This window comes from Manacus candei, unplaced genomic scaffold, assembly GCF_025592945.1.
Source record: "Manacus candei isolate 608988 ecotype Guabito, Panama unplaced genomic scaffold, ASM2559294v1 h1tg000002l, whole genome shotgun sequence".
Lineage (NCBI taxonomy): Eukaryota > Metazoa > Chordata > Aves > Passeriformes > Pipridae > Manacus > Manacus candei.
The window spans coordinates 1,320,231-1,338,804 of record NW_026138050.1 but is presented as its reverse complement, the minus strand read 5'-3'; the positions used below and the strand labels follow the sequence as shown (position 1 = coordinate 1,338,804).

The 18,574-nt window shown below is 55.3% G+C and overlaps 2 protein-coding genes across 4 annotated transcripts in view; one reads left to right on the top strand and one right to left on the bottom strand.

Moving 5' to 3' along the window:
• Positions 1–11,629, top strand: part of NHERF2 (NHERF family PDZ scaffold protein 2) — a 33,074-nt gene extending 21,445 nt beyond the window's left edge. For both annotated transcript variants that reach the window (XM_051778876.1, XM_051778885.1), the window contains exons 3-7: positions 1,902–2,078; positions 3,879–4,032; positions 6,212–6,255; positions 6,815–6,877; positions 9,003–11,629. In XM_051778876.1, the coding sequence (XP_051634836.1) occupies positions 1,902–2,078; positions 3,879–4,032; positions 6,212–6,255; positions 6,815–6,877; positions 9,003–9,161 (597 nt within the window). In that variant the 3' untranslated portion in view covers positions 9,162–11,629. The remainder of the gene's footprint in view (positions 1–1,901; positions 2,079–3,878; positions 4,033–6,211; positions 6,256–6,814; positions 6,878–9,002) is intronic.
• A 795-nt stretch (positions 11,630–12,424) lies between these two features.
• Positions 12,425–18,532, bottom strand: NTHL1 (nth like DNA glycosylase 1). Of its 2 annotated transcripts, none has more exons than XR_007903037.1 (6): positions 18,452–18,532; positions 17,472–17,704; positions 15,498–15,668; positions 14,978–15,137; positions 13,495–13,641; positions 12,425–12,911 (listed from the first exon to the last, which is right to left on the bottom strand). XR_007903037.1 is itself a non-coding variant. In XM_051779072.1 (6 exons), the coding sequence occupies exons 1-6, from the start codon at positions 18,504–18,506 to the stop codon at positions 12,788–12,790; spliced, it is 849 nt and encodes a 282-aa protein (XP_051635032.1). In that variant the 5' UTR covers positions 18,507–18,532; the 3' UTR covers positions 12,425–12,787. The 2 variants fall into 2 exon arrangements, 1 of the variants encoding a protein (XP_051635032.1); XM_051779072.1 differs by having other exon boundaries at positions 13,495–13,600.
• Positions 18,533–18,574: the final 42 nt, after the last annotated feature.

The window sequence follows — 18,574 nt, the reverse complement described above, 5'->3', positions numbered from 1 at the left end:
CTCGCAGCCAAAGGGATCCTGCAGTGGAGCTTTCCCCTGTGTGGTTTAATTATTGAGTACCTTGATTTCACTGGTGATCCCAGGGGATCCCCACAGGCAGATACACCCTGGTGTATCCCCGGGGGATCCCCACGCTGGGGCAGCACCCACAGTGCAGCATTTTTGGGGTGATTTTCTCAGTGATTTCTCTCGGTGTTTTCCCTCTGCTGCTGCAGCTCCGACCCTGTGAAAATGGAACCAGAGGAAAACGGTTTAAAAAGGTCCTTTTTAAACCTGAATAGGTGACCTCAGGTTCATTTTGGTGATCCCAGCCACGTTGCCCTCAGCCTGTGGCACATGCCCCCTTGTCCTGCCGCACAGAGCCCCGAGTGTCCTTTAAGGTCGCGCGAATCCGACCCTCTTGGGCCGGTTGAATCATTTCCTGTTTTCCTCAGTTTTTGAAGAACTCGGAGGCAGGCTGGAAATGTTTGCAGATAGGGTGAACCCGCTGCTCTGGGGCCATGGGAAAAGTCCAGGGGTGTTAAATGTGCAGAGGGAGAGGATGAGGGTGCGGGGCTGCTCCTGGTTTGTGGGGCTGAGGTGCTTGGGAGCCCCATCCTGATCTGGGTTTTTGCACTGATAATTTTTCCACTTTAAGAACTGATCTGGGATTGAGGTGTCAACACCAAGAGCTGGTTTTTAATAAAAAACTCTTGCCAAGTGAGTCTCTGTAAAGTTCCAGAGCAGTTTGCAGTGGGTCTGAGTGTGCCTCGATGCCCGTGACAGGTGTTGCTGGTGGTGACCCTCGTGTGTCAGCAGATTTTGGGGAATTTGGTGCTCAGCACCCTCAGGTGGTCAAGGTACCCCTCCTGTGTTAGAGAAAAGCTGTCTGGACACAATCCTCAGTGACGTGCTCTAGGGACCTCTGCCTGAAAAGGGAGGTTGAACTTAGATAACCTCCAATGGTCCCTTTCAACCTGAACCATTCTGTGTGTTAGGGTTGATCATCTTGCATCCCTGTTTCTTCCTGGATGCTGAGATTGAGCTGATCAGGCTGGTACTGAACCCTGATGCACCACTGTCCCTCCTGGGCATTGAAGCTATGGCCAAAATTGCCCACAGAAGTGGCTGCCCCATCTCTGGAAGTGTCCAAGGCCAGGTTGGACGGGGCTTGGAGCAACCTGGGACAGTGGAAGGTGTCCCTGCCCATGGCAGGGGGTGGAATGAAATGATCTTTAAGGTCCCTTCCAACTCAAACCATTCTGTGTTTCTATGAAAATTCCATCCCTCAGCACAGGACATCCCCAGGGGTGACCACTCTGTGTGCCCCCACTTTGTCCTCCTTTGTAAAATCCCTCCTTGAGGGGATGAAGGAGTTGGGATCAGCCCTGAGGTGACTGAGCCATGACATTCTGCACAAGCTCAGCCCTCCCGTGCTGGGGGACCTGTTGGACTTTGGGGTTCGTCATCCCAGCCCCCCCGCTGGGAGGTGATGGCACCCGCGGGCGAGGCCGGTGTCACCAGGATCAAGGGCGTGGTGCTGCCTTAAATAAATAAGTGAGGTTAATCCCGGGTCTGGGTGAGCCTGGGCGAAGCAGAACTCGGCCTTGGATCCTCCCTGCCTGGGGCTCGGCCGCTGCCGGGGGGGTCCCGGCGTGCGGGTGGGTTTATCTGGGCTGCTCCTGGTGAAGGAAATGCATTTTTTGTTTTGTTTTAATTTTTCTGGAGTGGTTTTGGACAATTGGTTTTCTAAAATAGGCTCAATGAGAGGAAATTCATTTGTTAACCTGTCCCTGTGCAGAGGACGGGAGGCAGATAGGGCGCTTCCTCCTTTATTTATGGTCACCTCTGCCTTGGAGTGAACCAAACCCATCAGTTAACCCCCGTGTCTTGTCCCCCCCACCCCCTCCTCTCTTAAACAGGATTTAAATGGACAGAAGGAGCTGTGCCCACGTCTCTGCCACCTGAAGAAAGGCCCCAATGGTTATGGCTTCAACCTGCACAGCGAGAAGTCCCGGCCAGGCCAGTTCATCCGCTCGGTCGATCCCGACTCTCCGGCTTCCCGAGCAGGGCTGCGGCCCCAGGACCGGCTGGTGGAGGTAACGGGGTGGGACACACGTGGGTGGGAGGAGGGACAGCAGCAGTGATGGGACCCTCGGGAAGCCTGAAGCTGAAACAGACCCCATCTCGTGACCTTTTCCGCCAGATCCCCCCCAATATTGCTCTGTAATTCTGAGCTGTAGGATGGGGGTGCCCTGGCAGTGGCTTTGTGCTCCTTCTTCTTGTGCCAGGTGGGCACTTGTAAGCACTGAAGTGTAGATGGAATCACAGAACAGAATCACGGAACTGTTTAGGCTGGAAAAATCCTCTAAAACCATCAAGTCCAACTGTTCTCCAGCACTGCCAAGGCCACCACTGCCCCATGTCCCCAGGATGCTGTGCCATCCCCAGGATGCTGTGCCATCCCCAGGATGCTGTGCCATCATGGGGACTGAGCCATGGCCCTCGCTGCTGGTTCAGAGATGGAATGGGATTAGTGCTCCTGGAGGAGCGTGAGTTGGGAAAACACCCAGACCAAAGCACTTCCCTGCTTTCCAGCCCCGTGAATAATTATTCCCCAGCCAGTGGGAGCTGCTGCCTCTTCCCAGCACCTGAAAGTTTAATGCTGGGAGCAGCGTGGGGCCGGGGCCGGGAGCAGGGCACCGGTGGCAGCGGCTCCTGGCGAGGGGTCGTGTTATTTATTGATGGGCTTGGCCCAGTGCCTGGCACACACAAAGCAGCGTGGGGTGAGCTGGAGAGCTTGGAAACCCAATCCCCTCCCTGCCTGCTCTTTAGGGCTTGGATAAATATTTGATGCCCCCACCAGCCGTGTGCCAGGGAGGGGGGGAGAGCAGCCCTGAGCCTCCTGGCCCAGCCCAACCAGGGGTGAGCACTGGGCATGGATTGGGGTGACCTGCAGTGGCAGGATCGTGCTGCCAGGGATGGAGTGGGGTTATGAGCCAGCAGCTGAGGTTGGCAGCACCTGGAGCAAGGTGCAAAGCCCGGGAATGGGGTTCCTTTTGATCCCAGCCCTTGCAGCTGTGCCCTCAGGACCAGGGGGAACCTGGCTGTCCGCAAAGGGGAGCCCAAAGTTTGGAGCTGGCCCAGCTCAGGCTCTGCAATGTCCTCCTGCCTTGTCCCTTGGCATCCAGGAGCAGCAGCCACGGCTCTGGGTCCTGCCGAGGCTGTTGGGGCCCTTCCTGTGGGACAAAGGGTGATTCATTCCCACCAAACAATGCCCCTGAATCACAATTGTCCCCTCACTGTGGGGAACAATTGGGAGCAGAGGATCATGTTCCCTGTAGGTCCTGACTTGCACGCAGGCAGGGAAGGGAGAGATGAATCCGTGTGGCAGGCACAGGCATTCACCCATCAGGGACACAGAAAATCCATGGATTTCCATCAGAAAGAGATGAAGGATGGCTCAGTGATGCCACAGGACACACCAGTGGCACCCAGCCTGTGCCCATGCTTGGTTGCACCCCACAGGCAGCCTGAGATTCCTGGGGCACATCCAGGGGAAGGGAAGGGAAGAGGGCAGGGAGAGCATTTTGGTGGGACTGGGGTGGTGGTGGAGCCTGGGGTCTGTGATTCCCAATGGATGTGTTTGGGACACAGGCAGAGATGTGCAGTAACACGGAGGATGCTCTGGGAGAGGCACTGGGGGGTTTAGGAGGCCATGGCTGGCTTGAGAGGGGGAAGGAAAAAAGCCCAAAGCCTTCCATCATCCCAACAGAAATTTAAAAAGGAAAAATCCCATCCCTTAGGGAAAGAAGGGGCTGTTCTGGGGGTCTGTGAGCCAGGAGCAGCATCTCTGCTGCAGGGGCACAGGTCTGGGTTCTGATGCTGTGGCTTTGCAGGTGAACGGCATAAACGTGGAGGGCCTGCGGCACTCGGAGGTGGTGTCCCACATCAAATCCAGGGAGAACGAAGCCAGGCTCCTGGTGGTGGACCCCGAAACAGATGAATACTTCAAGAAGCTGGGGGTGACCCCCACGGAGGAGCACACCAAAGGTGAGACCTTCCTTTCCCAGGGTGGCCCCGTGGCGTTCCCATGACTCACCGTGCCACGGGTGGGATCTCAGGAGCGAGGGAGAGTCACGTTTCCCTTCTGTCTCATCCCTCAGTGGTTTCCTGAGCACCACCCAGCTATTTATAAATAGTGAGAATACACCCTAATCCAGGCAAAAAACAGTTTGTTACTTTTACATGGTGAATAATTAACTTAGGAACTCGCTGCCATGAAGTGACTGAGGCGTGGTGGGATTTGGGAGGAGCCTTCAAAGCCAGGTTGGATGGGGCTCGGGGGAACCTGGTCTAGTGGAAAGTGTCTCTGCCCATGGCAGGGGGTTGGAATGGGATGGACTTTAAGATCCCTTCCAACCCAAACCATTCCAGGATTTTGCATGGTTCTATGGACTGTTGGTCTTTGCTCCAGCGAAGGAACCCGAGGGTGCTTGGACAGCCACGGAGCGAAGCCTCTGTGGGCAGGGGGGAGGGTTTCACGCCGGGTGATCACGGCCTGGCTGCTACAGGAAAGGTTTTCCTCACTGCTGAAACCTGGCAGGGAAAGCTGCCCGGCCGCTCCCAACCTGCCGTGTCCCGGCTGGGAGGGAGCACTCCCAGGCTGGGCTGGCCCCCACCCCGGCTCAGCGGGGAGCTCTGTTCCCAGGACAGCTGTTCCTTATCTGCTCCCGGGGTGCTCAATGGGCAGATTTGTCCCCAGAAGTGGGTCAGACGGCGCTGGGAGCGCGCGGGGCGAGCGCGGTGTCAGATGCTCCGCGGGGTCCCAGGAGGAGCCGGGGCCGTCTGCTGGCACCAGCCATAAAGGAGCCCTTGTTCCCAGGGTGGGGATGGAACTGGAGCCACGGATCCGCTGGGAGGGTGGGTGGGTGGGTGCTCCAGCCCCTGCCTTGGCCCTGCAGCACTTGCTGCATTCAGCAGAGCCCGGGGGTTGGGTCTGTCTGGGCAGTGACGGCACCTGAGCCGGCGACAAAGTGCTCTGGTAGATTCTGTTGTTTGCAGGGTAAGAGGAAATAATAATTGTACCCTTTAATCGAACTGCTTTGACCTCAAACTGACCATTTCCAAGCCTTACAGCTGATCCTGAGCACCTCAACCTTTAAGCCAATGAGTGGATTTTAAGACTTTTCAGGATTAAGGAAATATGAAAGTATTTCTAGACGTGGCTCGTTTCGAAATTACTTTTTTCCTTAAAGTCCAATTCCACTTTAGTATCCCTTGTGATTTGAAGCTTGCTTCCTTTTAAATTATTTAAAATTTATCTTCTTATGATACCAGAGGCCTTAACATCACTTCTGCTATGAGCTGACTCTCCTAATGCCCATTGCTCAGAGCTCATTGTACTCTGAACACGAGTCCAGCATTCAATATGGTTAAATATTTAAGGACCCAAATGCCACAACTGAGGTTTTTGCACCAGCATGCTCTCAAAATGAAGATTTAGGTTTCTTTTTCTAAACACTGCTTTGCCCCAGGAACCCCTGCAGTGAACGTGGCCTCCAGATTGGTCTGTAGGGAAGCATCCATGCTCAACATAATTCAGTTATTAATCTCATCACAATTAACACATCTGTTCGTCTGGGACAGATGAGACATGATAATGCCTGGGGCAATGGCTTGATCATTGTGACTGGCAGCTTAAATGCATTAAATGTGCCATAGTGTGGGATATTATTAGTGTAAATCACTGGAAGGGAGCAAAAATAAGTCCAGCGTGCCTGGGGAGTGGGTTGTTTGCCACACACTGTTGTGACACCACCGAGATGCTGATTGTGGTGCAGAATTTTGAGCTGTTTTTTTAAGGTTTTTAATTAAGCAACTTCTGAAGACAAATTCATAATGGTCAAAAAAAATGGCAGTGTGCTGCAGTTAAGGCTTGTAGAAGGTTACTTAGTCCCCTTCCTAAAAGGTGTTTTCTTCTGGTGAAAACAGGGTGAAACTGGGGGAATTCGGGGAAATCTGCAACAGTGTGGCTCCTGAGGGGCAAGGGAGAGTGGAGAGGGTTCTGTGAGGGCAGGGAAACAGCCCGGGACAAAGCCAAGAGACAGGATGAGCTGGTGGGGTGGGCAGGGGAGGAGGCAGGTGATGCTGAGGGGATGCTTTCCTGGGCCCTGAGGGTCCCAGGGATGCCAGCTGAGGGTGTTCACTGTGTTTCTCCTGTGTTGTGCAGGGGTGGTGCCTCAGCCCATGACAAATGGATCTGCACAGACCCAGGTGGGTGCTGCCCTGCCCCGGGATGTGCCCATGGCCAGGGGGAGCTGGGCTTGCTGGGAGTGTGTTGGAGTGATCAGGGGGGATCAGGGGTCCTTCCTTGGCTCCCTGGTGAGCCTGGTGGGATGACTCTCCAGCCTGGAGAGCAGGGGGATGCTCAAAATGCCCCCAAGGCTCATTTAGCTCAGCTTTGCTGCTGCTGGCTGGTTTTAATTGCTCCCCACTGCAGCTTTAATTCAGGGGTCAAACAAAGCTGGTTTCAGCCCCGTGCAATCCCCCTGACAGAGGGAGGAGGTGGGTGACATCCTGGTACTGGCAGGATGCTCTCCTTGGTGTGGGGGGTGTGGGAGAGCAGCAGCTGTTCTGGGAAATCCAGGGAGATCCTGTGTGTGCTGGGTCAGCAGGACCATCCCCTCCAGGCTCTGTTCCCATCCCTGGAGGGGCCCAACAGAGTAGTGAGGTGTCTGTCCCCACCAAGCTGGAGCATTTTTCCACCTGGCTTTTTGCTTTTTGTCTAGATCTGTCTTTGCACAAACCAGACTAACATTTTCATTTCCCCCAGCTGAATGGAGGATCCACATCTTCATCTCACAGTGACCTGCAGAGTCCTGGGAAGGAATCAGAGGTAAAACCCCAAACGCTCCCCCTCCCTTTTACACCCTGGTGTAGGTACAAACCTGCCTTATGGTGCTGTGTATGGACATGTTTTCACTTTGTTTCCCAGACTCGGGTTCACTTGTATCAACCCAGCAGCCAAAATCCAGAGTTTTCTCCCATCCCCTGCACTGGGGATGAGTGTGGAAGGATAAATCCTTCAGGATGGATGATACATAACTCTTGTGGCTGACTGAGGGCTCAGGACCCTCGGGGTGATGTTCCTTCCCCTCTTTGTCCTGGGGACAGAACAGCTCATGGGGGTCACGTGGCCTCTCCCATCAGCAGCAGATGCTCCACGAGGGGATGAGTTTTGGAAGGGTGTGGTTGTGTCCTGGCTCTGGGAGGACTCTTGTCCCTTGGGGCATCATGACCTCGGGGAAGAGGTGGCTCTGCTCCAGATGTCCAGGGTTAAGGGCAGCAAGTTAATTATCCCCTTGCTGGGCAGTGACTCCTGCCTGAGGAGATTGAAGGGAGGTGTGAGATGAAAGGATGTCTGCAGAGTTTGGGATCTTAAGTGTAGTTACACTGGCAAGCTCCAGGACTGGAGGCTGGGAAGCTGGGGGTAGCAGAGCTGGGAGGCTCCAGTGCTGCTGCCAGGACCAAGGCAGGCAAAAATTTGAAAAAGCCAAATTACTTTTAGTTTGAAGCACAATGAATTTGTCACGGTTTTTAAAGGAGCTGCTCAGGATGGGAGGAGCTGGATTTGGTGACTGGCAGGGCTGGGGGGGTTTCTCTGGAGGAGCCTGGCCCAACACCTCAGTGAAGGGGCAGAACTTGCTAGACAAGGTGAAGGGATAACCTGATTTAGCAGCTTTTCTTCTCTTAAAATAAGAAGTAGGGGATTTGTAAAGTGCTCAAAAAATTATCTTTAGCACGTGATTCTGCTAGAAATAAAGGAATGTCTCCCTGCAGGTGCTCTGTGGGGTCTCTGCTGTGCTGTCCCCTGCCCCAGGACATTTGGGAGCAGGAATCTGACAGCAGCAAGTGCTCACAGGGCCTCTCTGAGCACCCACAGCCTCTGTGGGACACCAGCTGTGGCCGAGCTGTGGCCAAGCGCCTGCAGTCTGGCATCTCCATTTCTCTCTGAGCATTAAATAATACATGTCCTGCTCCAATGGCTGCTGCTGTTGGAAAAGCAGGCTGTGTCCCAGTGGTGAGCACAGCCATTCCCCCCCTGGAGTCACCTTTGGGCTGTTTCAGGGGTCACTGCACGAGAAGTCAGAGTCCCTGGGGTGGAAAAACTGGAAAACTGGTCCCAGTGCTGGAGCACAGGGGTTCCTCCCACAGTCACTGTTGGGCTGTTTCAGGGCTTGCTGTCCCACCCCTGTGTTAGAAGCCCGAGTCCTTGGGGCTGCTGAGGGGGTTGTCTGAGCTCAGTTTGGGTCAGTTTGCTTTTGTTAAGCCACAGCTTAACAGCCAGAGCTGTTATCTCGCTGTGCTGGTGGAAGGCCCTGCCCATGGCTATCAGCAGGGTTTGTGCAATCATTATTTTGGAGCTGGGCATGTGTGGTGGGGCAGCAGTGCCAGCAGGAAAACTTTAAAATGTTTCCTGGAAGCTGAAGGTCTCCACTCTGTGTGTCTGCCCGCTCCTGACACGAGTGCAGCCCTGCAGCTCCGGGTGCAGCCTCTGCCCCAAACCCCCCTGGGCACTTCCCCCCTGCCTGGCTCCAGGCAGCAAGCAGGAGCTTTGGATTGTGCCCATGATGGAGCTGGGGGTGGTGCTTCCCAGGCCTGGGGGGTTTGAGGGGCTCAGAGACCCCAACAGGAGAGTAAAAGTGTTTTGGTCAGGACACTAACTGCACCCTGAGGGATGTGGGGATGTGGTGCTGCAGCACCATGAGGGTCAGGATTGGTGGACTGGGGTGTCTGGCACATGGGGTTTCTGCCTGGGGACATGTTGCTGCAGTGGCTTTAGAAAGAAGAGTTAAATGTGGGGATTGGTCACAGGTTGGGCTCGGTGATCTTGGAGCTCTTTTCCAAGCTCAGTGACTCTGGGATTCTGTGAGATGCCTCTCTGGGGTGGAACACTGTGGGACACCACGTCCTTTTGGGGGCCTGCCTGGGGTGACTCCTCCTCTCCACTCTCCCCCCAGGACGGAGACGGGGACAAGAAGGACCCGTTTGAGGAGAGCGGGCTGAGCCTGAGCCCCACGGCCGCCGAGGCCAAGGAGAAGGTGAGGGCCAAGCGGGTGAAGAAGCGAGCGCCGCAGATGGACTGGAACAAGAAACGGGAGATTTTCAGCAATTTCTGAGCCTGGCTGGTGGTGCCACCACCGCCCTCCTCCCGCCCAGCCCGGACGTTTCTGAGGTGCCTACGCCCTGTCCTTCAGTGTCCACGTGAGATGCTTTGTGCTCTGCTCTTCACTGGTTGCTTTTACAAGGCGTATTTTAAAGCCCTTTTTATTTTTATTTTTTATTATTATTATTATTGTTATTATTATTATTATTATTGTTGTTACTCACCAGCGATTCTCATAAGACAAATGTGACCAAAGCTCCTTTTCTTGCTTGCTCTTGAGCCCGGCTCTGGCTGCCCGCCATCCCCCGTTCCTATGAGAAAGGACTGGAAGAATTTTAACTCTTGTTTCCTGAATCATTTAGGCTTCTGTTACTTCTTTTTTTATTTTTTTATTTAGGGGTGTTTTGTTTTGGTTTTTTGTGGGTATCCCAGAGTGAGCCCCATGGGATGCTCTGTGCCCCTGTGCAAACATCTCATGGCTCGTGGTGGGTGCCCACAGGGTGGGGTGTACCTGGCACCCCCTCCCTGGCACCCCGTGTCCAGCATTAGCTGATCCCACGATGGGAAAATGGACTGTGGCTGGAAATGGCTCCTGTTGGCTTTGCTATTGAAGCGAAAACGTTTGTTTTGCTGTTTTTGTTGGTTTTTTTTTAATCAAGTCCCATATGTTTCCAGTTAGTTTAGGAACTTCCCTCCCACCAGCAGCTCCTGCCCCGGCAATAAAAGCCCCTTTTTCATCCTCGACAGCTCTGCAGAGGGGAGAGGGCAGGATTTAAAACCCAACCCCAGCACAGCCCTCACCACCTGCAGCCGTGGAAGGCAGGGAGGGGGCCGGTCCTGCCCTGCGGCACACGGAGACCAGAGACACAGGATGCTACAAAAACCTCTTTGGACAGACCTGGAAGTGAGGACAAGCCAGCTCTGCTTCCAGGGGGGAAGGTGGGGCCGTGGCTCGAGCTGCGGGCTCGGTTTGGGAAGCGGGGCTGGGCTGGGGATGGTGCTGGAGTGTGTCTGGGTCCCACCTGGGCTGGGATTTGGTGCCTCCAGCCCGTGAGTGTGTCTTGCCATTGGAAGGGCATCCTCCAAAGCTATGGGTCTCCGTGGGGCTGGAGAAGAAGCTGGCAGTGGTGTGACGGAATGGGCAGTTGCTTTGGCATTCTGTGGCCTCCTCCAAGCCCCTACTCACGGCATCTGAGCCTCCCACGTGTATCTTTAAAGCATTACAGATTAAGCCCATTTCGTCTCTTTATGGCTTGCCTTTGGCTGTGTGAGGGAAGGTGCCTCAGCTGAACTGCACCACTCACAGGTAGCAGAGGGGTGTTACCGGGGCAGTGTCCGGCTCTGACAGGGCTGTCCCGCTCCCTCCCGTGCTCCAGCAGCAATCCCAGCCCGGGCTGGGAAGGGACTGGGCACAGCAGGACAGTGGAGCACAAACCCCCTTTTCCCAGCTGAAAGCAAACAGCAGCAATCAGCTGGCTATCAGTGACTCACAAACAGAGCTGTGATTGTGCCCTGCCTCACTCCAGCACTGCTGAGATAAAAGCCCTTGGGTTAGTCAGCGTGCTACGGACATGGGAACGGCTCTGCGTGTATTTCCTAAGGTATTTCCAAAATACGGAGCTAAAAGGTGCCTTATACCATTCTCTGCTCTCCTCAGCAGCAGGCTGGGGCTCAACACAGGATGTTTGGCTTCCCCATGGGGAGCAGCTGATGCCTGTGGCTCTTTGCTGCTGGTAGGAGAGCATGGAGAGCCTCAGGGGTGCAGGAGATGAGTTCTCTTTAGGAAAGTTATCTTTTAGGGTTGTGGATGGGCTGAACAGGTTGCAGATAATGACTTTGGAGAGGAACTGGTGCAGGTGTTTGGCTATCAGTGACAGACAGGCAGCGGGATCAGGGGGCATGTGGAGAGGTTGCCTCCCCTCAGGGCTCTGCCATTAAGACACCGCTTCCCTACCCCTCCTCAAGTTACCTGCTCTCTTTTGGGCCCCCAAAATAGGATCTTCTATCAATGGGTAATGTTTGGAAGGAGCTCTTTTCCATGGTGTGCACGTTGCTTCCCGTGCCCGCATCGCCAAACCCCGGCAGTGCCCGGGCTGCACAGGGCAGAGCGTTCCCAGGACACCCTGATACAGCTCAGAGAGCACAGACCTGTTGTAAATACCCCATTTCTCATCCGAGACTGCTGTAGTTGAGGTGGGGGGAGAAAAAAAGAACATGTAGTTTTGAATGCAGATCAAAAGAAATCAGGTGTGCAAACCCTTACTGATAAGATTTAAAATCTTAATCTCTGCTTAGTCCATGGAAACTGCTCCTGGTTGAAGCGTTACCATATTCCTGACATCTTGTAGCTCAGTAGTAATTATTCAGTTCCTGTACATTTAACTTGGAAAAAAAAATTCAATAAAAGTATAAGGCTGTCAGCTGCATTGCAAAACCATAATGTACACTGTAATGTCAGTAATAAACTTGGTCTCCCATGTACCCAGGACTTATCTGCTCGTTCCTCAGCTGCTGCAGGGAACTTCAGAGCGGAATTGTAGCCGCCTTTAGCACATTATAAACTTTGCTTCCTCCCTGGCCCGCTTAAAGAGGAGCTGAAATTATTCCTTTGAAGCTCCACAATGAAGTCAGCACTGCCCTTTCTTTGAAGAACAAAACAGGGGTGGTGGTGTCCCTTCTGGCAGCTCCTGAGGACACCAGCCTGGCTCCTGTGGCCACTGTAACCCTTGCTGGCACACTGGCTCATCTGTTCCTGTGTGACCCCCTGCTCTTCTGCTGCCAGGACCCAAAGGCTTGTCCAGGCAGTGATCACCTCTGGTGCTGGCTCTGGAAGGCTTCAACTGTGCCTTAAAATCACAGAATCACTGAGGTTGTTAAAGCCCTCCAAAATCATGGAGTCCCCCCTGTGCCCCATCCCCACCTTGTCCCCCAGCCCAGAGCACTGAGTGCCATGGCCAGGCCTTCCTGGGACACCTCCAGGGATGGGGACTCCAAACCTCCCTGGGCAGCCCCTCCCAGTGCCTGACCACCCTTTCTGTGAAGAAATTCTTCCTTATGTCCAACCTGAACCCTCTGCTTGAGGCTGTTTCCTCATTGTCCTGTTGACACCACACCTTGTTGTGGCAGAGCCCTTGGCAACCCGGGCTGGCAGGTGGCTGGCAGGGGTATGCTGCCTGCTCCCAGCTGGCAGGGCTGGTTGCCATGGTCTCAGCTTTGCTGAGGTCACCCACGCCCTCCTCTCCCTGCCCTGTGTCACACAGACGCCAGCAAATCCCGTGGGTGCAAAAAAACTCCCACCACCTTTATTAAATGTGTATTTACAAGCAGCAGCAAGTCCCTGAGGACAAAGCTTTTCTCTACAGTGACTCAGTGTGGCACAGCTGGGCCCTGCTGAGGCATTCACACAGGCTGGAGCCTCCAGCACTGGCACAGCAGGACTGCTGCACTCTCCAAGCCCCTTTTTCTCCTCGAGAGCTGAGCCAGCAGCTGCTCCCTCCTGAGATGCTGAGCTGGCTCCAGCAGCTCCTGTTCCCTGCAGTCACACAGCCAGCCCCGTGCAAGGCCCAGCTTTACCACGGCCCAGCTCAGCTGCTGCTCAGCCCAAGCAGCTTTGTGGCTCTCCAAAGGCTGGATGATCCCTCAGTGTTTCTTGGCAGCTGGGCAAATGTCCTGATTGAGGCACTGGCTGCAGCGAGGGTTCACAGGCAGGCAGGTCTGCTGGCCAAAGCCCACCAGGAGCCAGTTGATCTCCCTCCAGAGATCCCTGCAGTGAGAGGAGAAACATGAGCATTCCTATACAGCTGCTCAGAGGGGTTAGAGAGCAGCCTGTGCTGTTTGAGGATCCCTTTCCCCTACTGCCTGTCCTTCCTTGCTTCCCCAGGAGCCTGGAGGCAACTCCCAGCCTTTCCTGATCCCTGCTAGGAACAGCCCTCCCAATCTTTCCAGATACTGCTGGTCTGGGTGGGAGCAAAGGACAATGACACCAAGTGCCTGTGGTCATTCCCTTGTGCCAAGGCATGTGCCAGGTGTGGGGATGTCCCTGTATACCTGTCAGCTGGCATTTGATACTGAAAATTAAACATCAGTGAAGGCCAGAATTCAGCCCTGGGCTGATACTGCTGTGGCTCAGCAAGGTCCTGGGTGGAAAAGCACACAGTAAACTTGTCAGGGCAAAAATCAGGGCAAGAACTCCAGATGCACTAATGGTGACTGATACATCTGACAGTCAGGACACACCCAAGCAGCTGAGATGCTGCTGCAGCTCTCTGGGAGAGGAGAAAGACGTGCAACTAGTCCCAAAATGCTGGAAGCAGGATTGTGGGCAGCCATGGCTCCTGCAGCCTCACCTGGGCAGCCAGTCCTCCAGTGCCACCCGAGTCTCCTCAGGATACTTGGTCTCCTTCTGCACCCACTTCAGCCTGTTGGTGATCCTGTGCACGTGGGTGTCCACAGCTGGGAAGGGAGAGCCCAGAGTTTAGGTGGGGCAGAGACACCTGAACGGAGAGAGCACAGCCAAGAGCTGCCTGTCACAGCCCACCAGGCCCAGGGCCCTGCAAGGCTTCCCCTGCAGGCAGCAGGAACAGGCAGGTGGAATGGGAGAGGAGGGGAGGGGAGACTCACTCGAAGAACAAATGTGTTGCCTTCCTCCCAGGCCCAGAGCCAAAAGCATTTGGGATGGATATCTCTCCCCACGCTCACACAATCCGAGCCAGCCTCCCTCCAAAGGTTCCCCTGCTCCAATGGAGCAGGCACAGGGCAGCGTGTCCCCCATTCCCTTCCTCCCTACGTCCTCATCCTCTCGGTGTTTCAGCTGATGTTACGCAAATTGCAATCTCTGCCCCTTCGTTTACTTACCCAGATGGAAAACACATTTCATAATACCCACCAGCACAGGAGGGTTTGGGAGGCTTAAACAAGTGTTTATAAAGTGCTTTGAGCTAAAAGGCTCTGAATGCAAAGTGTATTATTGTTAGATCAGCAGTGATAAACCTGTCTCTAGGGCTAATTGGGCAAAACTCAGGAAATTACTGTAAACAGGAAGACTTAAACCTTGCTTCCTAAATCAAAACTGAGCACACAATTATTTGGAAAACACTTGGCTAGTTTGGCTGCTTCTGAACTTCCCTCCCCCACAGCAGGGAGAACAACAGACCCCAAGGGCTGTCAAACGTAGAGCAAGAGCCACGGTTTGTCCAGCTGACGGTCCCCGGTGGGGCTGCAGGATCCAGCTCCTGCCCACGCCGGCCTCCAGCACTCACTGATCGGGTCACACCACTCCTGGCTTCCCCAGGGCTCTTCCGTGAAGCAGCAAATCAGTCTGGATATTAATCTGTCCCCAGGGACCCCAGGCTGGGACCTGCAGGTGATCTGCCAACAGCTCCCCGGGCACAGCTCTGCCCCTCCTGCACTCGCTGCTCAACAGACAGGGTAAGTCTGGAGCATCCCTGTGCTGAGGGGAGACTGCAGGAGCTGGGCCTGGTTAGTCTGCAGAAGAGAAGGCTGAGAGGGGATCCCATCAATCCATACAAATATCTCCAAGGGGTGTCAGAGGATGGTGCCAGACTCTGCTCAGTGGTGCCAGTGACAGGACAAGGAGCGATGGCCATAAACTAAAACACAACAAGTTCCATCTCAACATGAGGAAGAACTCTGCATGGAGGGTGGCAGAACAGCTGCCCAGGGAGGGTCTCTAGACGTTCCAACCCCACCTGATGAACTGAAGGAATGCTACCAGGGTCCTTGGGCAGGAGCTGCAATGCTTCCCCTCTGCCCAGGGAATGGATCAGGCAGGATTTAGGAGAGGAATGGGAAAAACACAGTCCAACCTACCTATCCCAGACACACTGTCCCAGGCAATGTCCATGGCCAAGTGGGCCATTTTGGGCCCAACCCCTGGCAGCTGCACCAGCTCCTCCACAGTGCTCGGGATGTCACCTCCATACTTCTGCTTCAGGATGGCTGTCGTCTGCTTTATGTACTTCACCTTGTTCTGGAAAACCAAGGGGAAAGGCACAAAATTCAAGCTGCCCTCAAACACAGGGCGAAGAGACAAGAAAATGAACCATTCCTGAACGTGTTCTACAGGTAAGGCCATACATGGGAGCCGTGGAGGGGAGACAGATCCTTGATTTCTCCTTGGAATTAAAACGCTGAGAGCTGGTAGCTCCAACCTCCCTGCACGCTGCAGGCTCTGCAGCCAACAATCTCATCTGGCTGGGAATGCAAAGTGCCAAAACTGGTGTAAAATCCAGCCTGCAGCCTGACTCCAGGGGGAAGATCCCCCCAGGGAAGGGCACACAGGCTGAGTCCCAGCACGGGGGGCTCCTCTGCCTCGTGATCCCGCACTCACCCTCCAGAACCCCACGGGATAGATGATCTGGCCCAGCGTGGCATCGTCCATCTGCAGGACGCTGTCGACGGTGAGGCCGCGCTGGCGCAGGCGCAGCATCGCAGCCGATGTCACCTGGTCCTTGGTCTGGCTGGACAACATCAGCGACAGCAGCACCTGGTAGCGCATGACCTGGGGGAAAGGAGGCTGTGAGACCCCCTGAGAACTCCAGAGCCACCTCCAGGGCTTGGCTCTCCCATCCAGCACCATCTGCAGTCCAGTGCAGGATATGCTCCTGCCCTGGTTCACCTGTATCCACCTACAAGAGACTGGAAGGGTGCAACAGGAATAATCCTGGATAAACCTGGATAATTCCATCACACAATTCAAGGAGAAAAGAAACACCTTCCATCTCAGCTGTCAGCATCTGTGAAAGGGCAGGGAGCAGCTCTGTCTGCTGGGATCTCACATCCAAAGACACCAGTACTGAGCCATAAAGGGCCAAAGCTTTTCCTGAGGATGGGATTCTCAGAATGCACAGGATGCACAAGTACAAATGCCCAATGACTTTTTATGCAACTTCTGCTCTAAGCAACTTCTGAGAATCCCATCCCTTACTCACTAGGCTTCAGTAGGAACTGGGTATCTGGCTCCAGTGAGCTCCTTATGGAACCAAATCTGCAGGTCTGTGATGACAGAGACTGGGAGATGAAGGACAAACCCAGAAGTTCCTCTGCTGCTGCCCCACAAGATTTAGCCAGGCCATCCACCTCCTATTTCCCAATTATTTTTCTCCAGATGTGATTCTGTCCCCACCAGAACTAGGAGGATGATGCAACTAGCCTGGAATGACCCAGGATAAAATGGGACACAATCCTTTCTCCAGCTCTCGTACAAAGTTTATAAAACCACAGGTGCTCCAGGAAAATTCCCTGAGTGCATGGAAGTAGGATGATCTCTGAGTACCAGGAAATGGTGTGAGGAGCTGAGGGTTAAAGCATCCACTTTTTCTTGGAAGCAAGAACCCCGCTTCCCTAGGGAAGAGGAGTTATTTCCGAGTGCTGCACCGTTCCCTTGGCCCCGCAGCTGCCAGCCCACATGGCTGTGGAGCGTGTGACACTGTCCGGATCCGGGGTCAGAGCTCATCGTTCTCCCCAGGGATCCAACCCACGGCATGATGCCAGCAGCAAGGACAGCATTCCATGTGCTGAGGCTGTGCAGCTGTGTCTTCCAGACCCCTCCTTCAGAACCCAGCAGGTCCCACTGCTCCTCCGAGCCTGCCCATGGGTGATCCCCCAATTCCCACTCCAGGGACTCCCACTGCTCCTCTGAGCTTGCCCATGGGTGATTCCCCCCATTCCCACTCCAGGGACTCCCACTGCTCCTCTGAGCCTGCCCATGGGAGATCCCCCCATTCCCACTCCAGTGCCAAGCACGGAGTGCAGCCCTGCAGCCCGGGTCCCACCGTGCCTTTGTTTTTTGTACTGATGCCAACGGTCCCCTCGGAGGGAGGTGACATCTACGTGGCCTTTGATTGTGTTCCTGGGCTTGGGAAGCATGGAGCCATCCCATCACCGCCTTTCCTTCCAAAAAGCATCCCTTAACAGTGGATCATGAGAGGGGAGGAGGCCATCCTACAGAGGTTTTTAAGGGAAAAAGGGACATGGCTTCATGCCTTGCCAGACTGCCCCAGAAGACAGCACTGCCCCTCACATCCATGACCTCCCGTGAGACCAACCCCAGCCCAGAGTCCTGATCCACCCCATGTTTATTTTTCTGCTCTGGAAATATCCCAAGTGGGACAACATCCAGGGGCAACACGAGGATCAGGGAGGCCGGGGTCGTGTCTTCCTGTGCCTGATGGAGTAGGCAGCAGGATGCTGTTCCCTGTGGAAGTGCTGTTCCCTGTGGAAGTGCTGTTCCTTGTGGAAGTGCTGTTCCCCTTGGAGGTGCTGTTCCCTGTGGAGGTGCTGTTCCCTGTGGAGGTGCTGTTACCTGTGGAGGTGCACTGCTGTCATAGCACTTCTGCACTCCCATCTCATCCACAGGAGCATCTCTGTTCCTCCTCATCTCCCGAATGCGCTCCAGCTGCTCCCGCCAGTCCCTGGGCTCCCAGCGTGGTCTCTGGGGCTCAACACCATCCCCCTGCCCAGGTTCATAGGCAATGGCGATGCTCTTCCTTCTCCTGCTGCGCCTCGGGATGCTGGGGGTGCCATGGGTCTGGCTCGCTGCAAGGGATGGAAGAGAGACTCCAGGCTTGAGGAAAGGTGCCTTTGTCTCCCACCGAGCCCCAATGTGCCACCAACCACCCAGGGGCCCCTGACCTGGGCTGAACTCACCCTCCCCATAGTCTTAACCCAGCAGCAACACCTCACACCTCCCCAGCCCTGCCCAGAGCCAGCACGGGGCGAGGGAGGGCTGGAAGGACCTGGGAGACAGGTGACAACAGGTGACATCGTGGGGTCACATGTCACACTATGGGGACACAAACACAGGTGAGGCAGCTGAAGAAGCATCCCCAGGGCCTCTCCCAGGACCAGCCACCGAGCAGTGCCACATCCCGGGCTGCGAGAGGGATGTGACAAGGACACCCAGCCCCTGTCCCAGCGGGACCCTCACTGCCCCTGGTGCAGCACCAAGCCCCGTACCCAGCACGGGTGCCCACCAGCCCCGATCCTCCCGTACCCCCGAGAAGCGCCGATCTCCCCCTCTCCCTACCCTCGATCCCCTTCTCCCATAACCCCGATCCCCCCTCCCGCACCCCGATCCTCCCTCCCCCATACCTCTGATCCCCTCTCCCGTACCCCGATCCCTCTCCCGTACCCCCGATCCCCGATCCCTGTCCCGTACCCCCGATCCCCGATCCCTGTCCCGTACCCCCGATCCCCCCTGTCGCTGATCTCCCTGTCCCGTACCCCGATCCCTCTGTCCGTACCCCCGATCCCCCTCCCGTACCCCCCCTGCCCAGTCCGTACCCGCGTTCCCCCCGGCCGGGCCGAGCCGCCGCAGCCCGGCCCTGCCCGCACACATGGCGGACCCGCGAACTACCGGGCCCGGAGCGCTCCGGGGCCGCCGGAACGGGCGGGACTTCCGCGGGG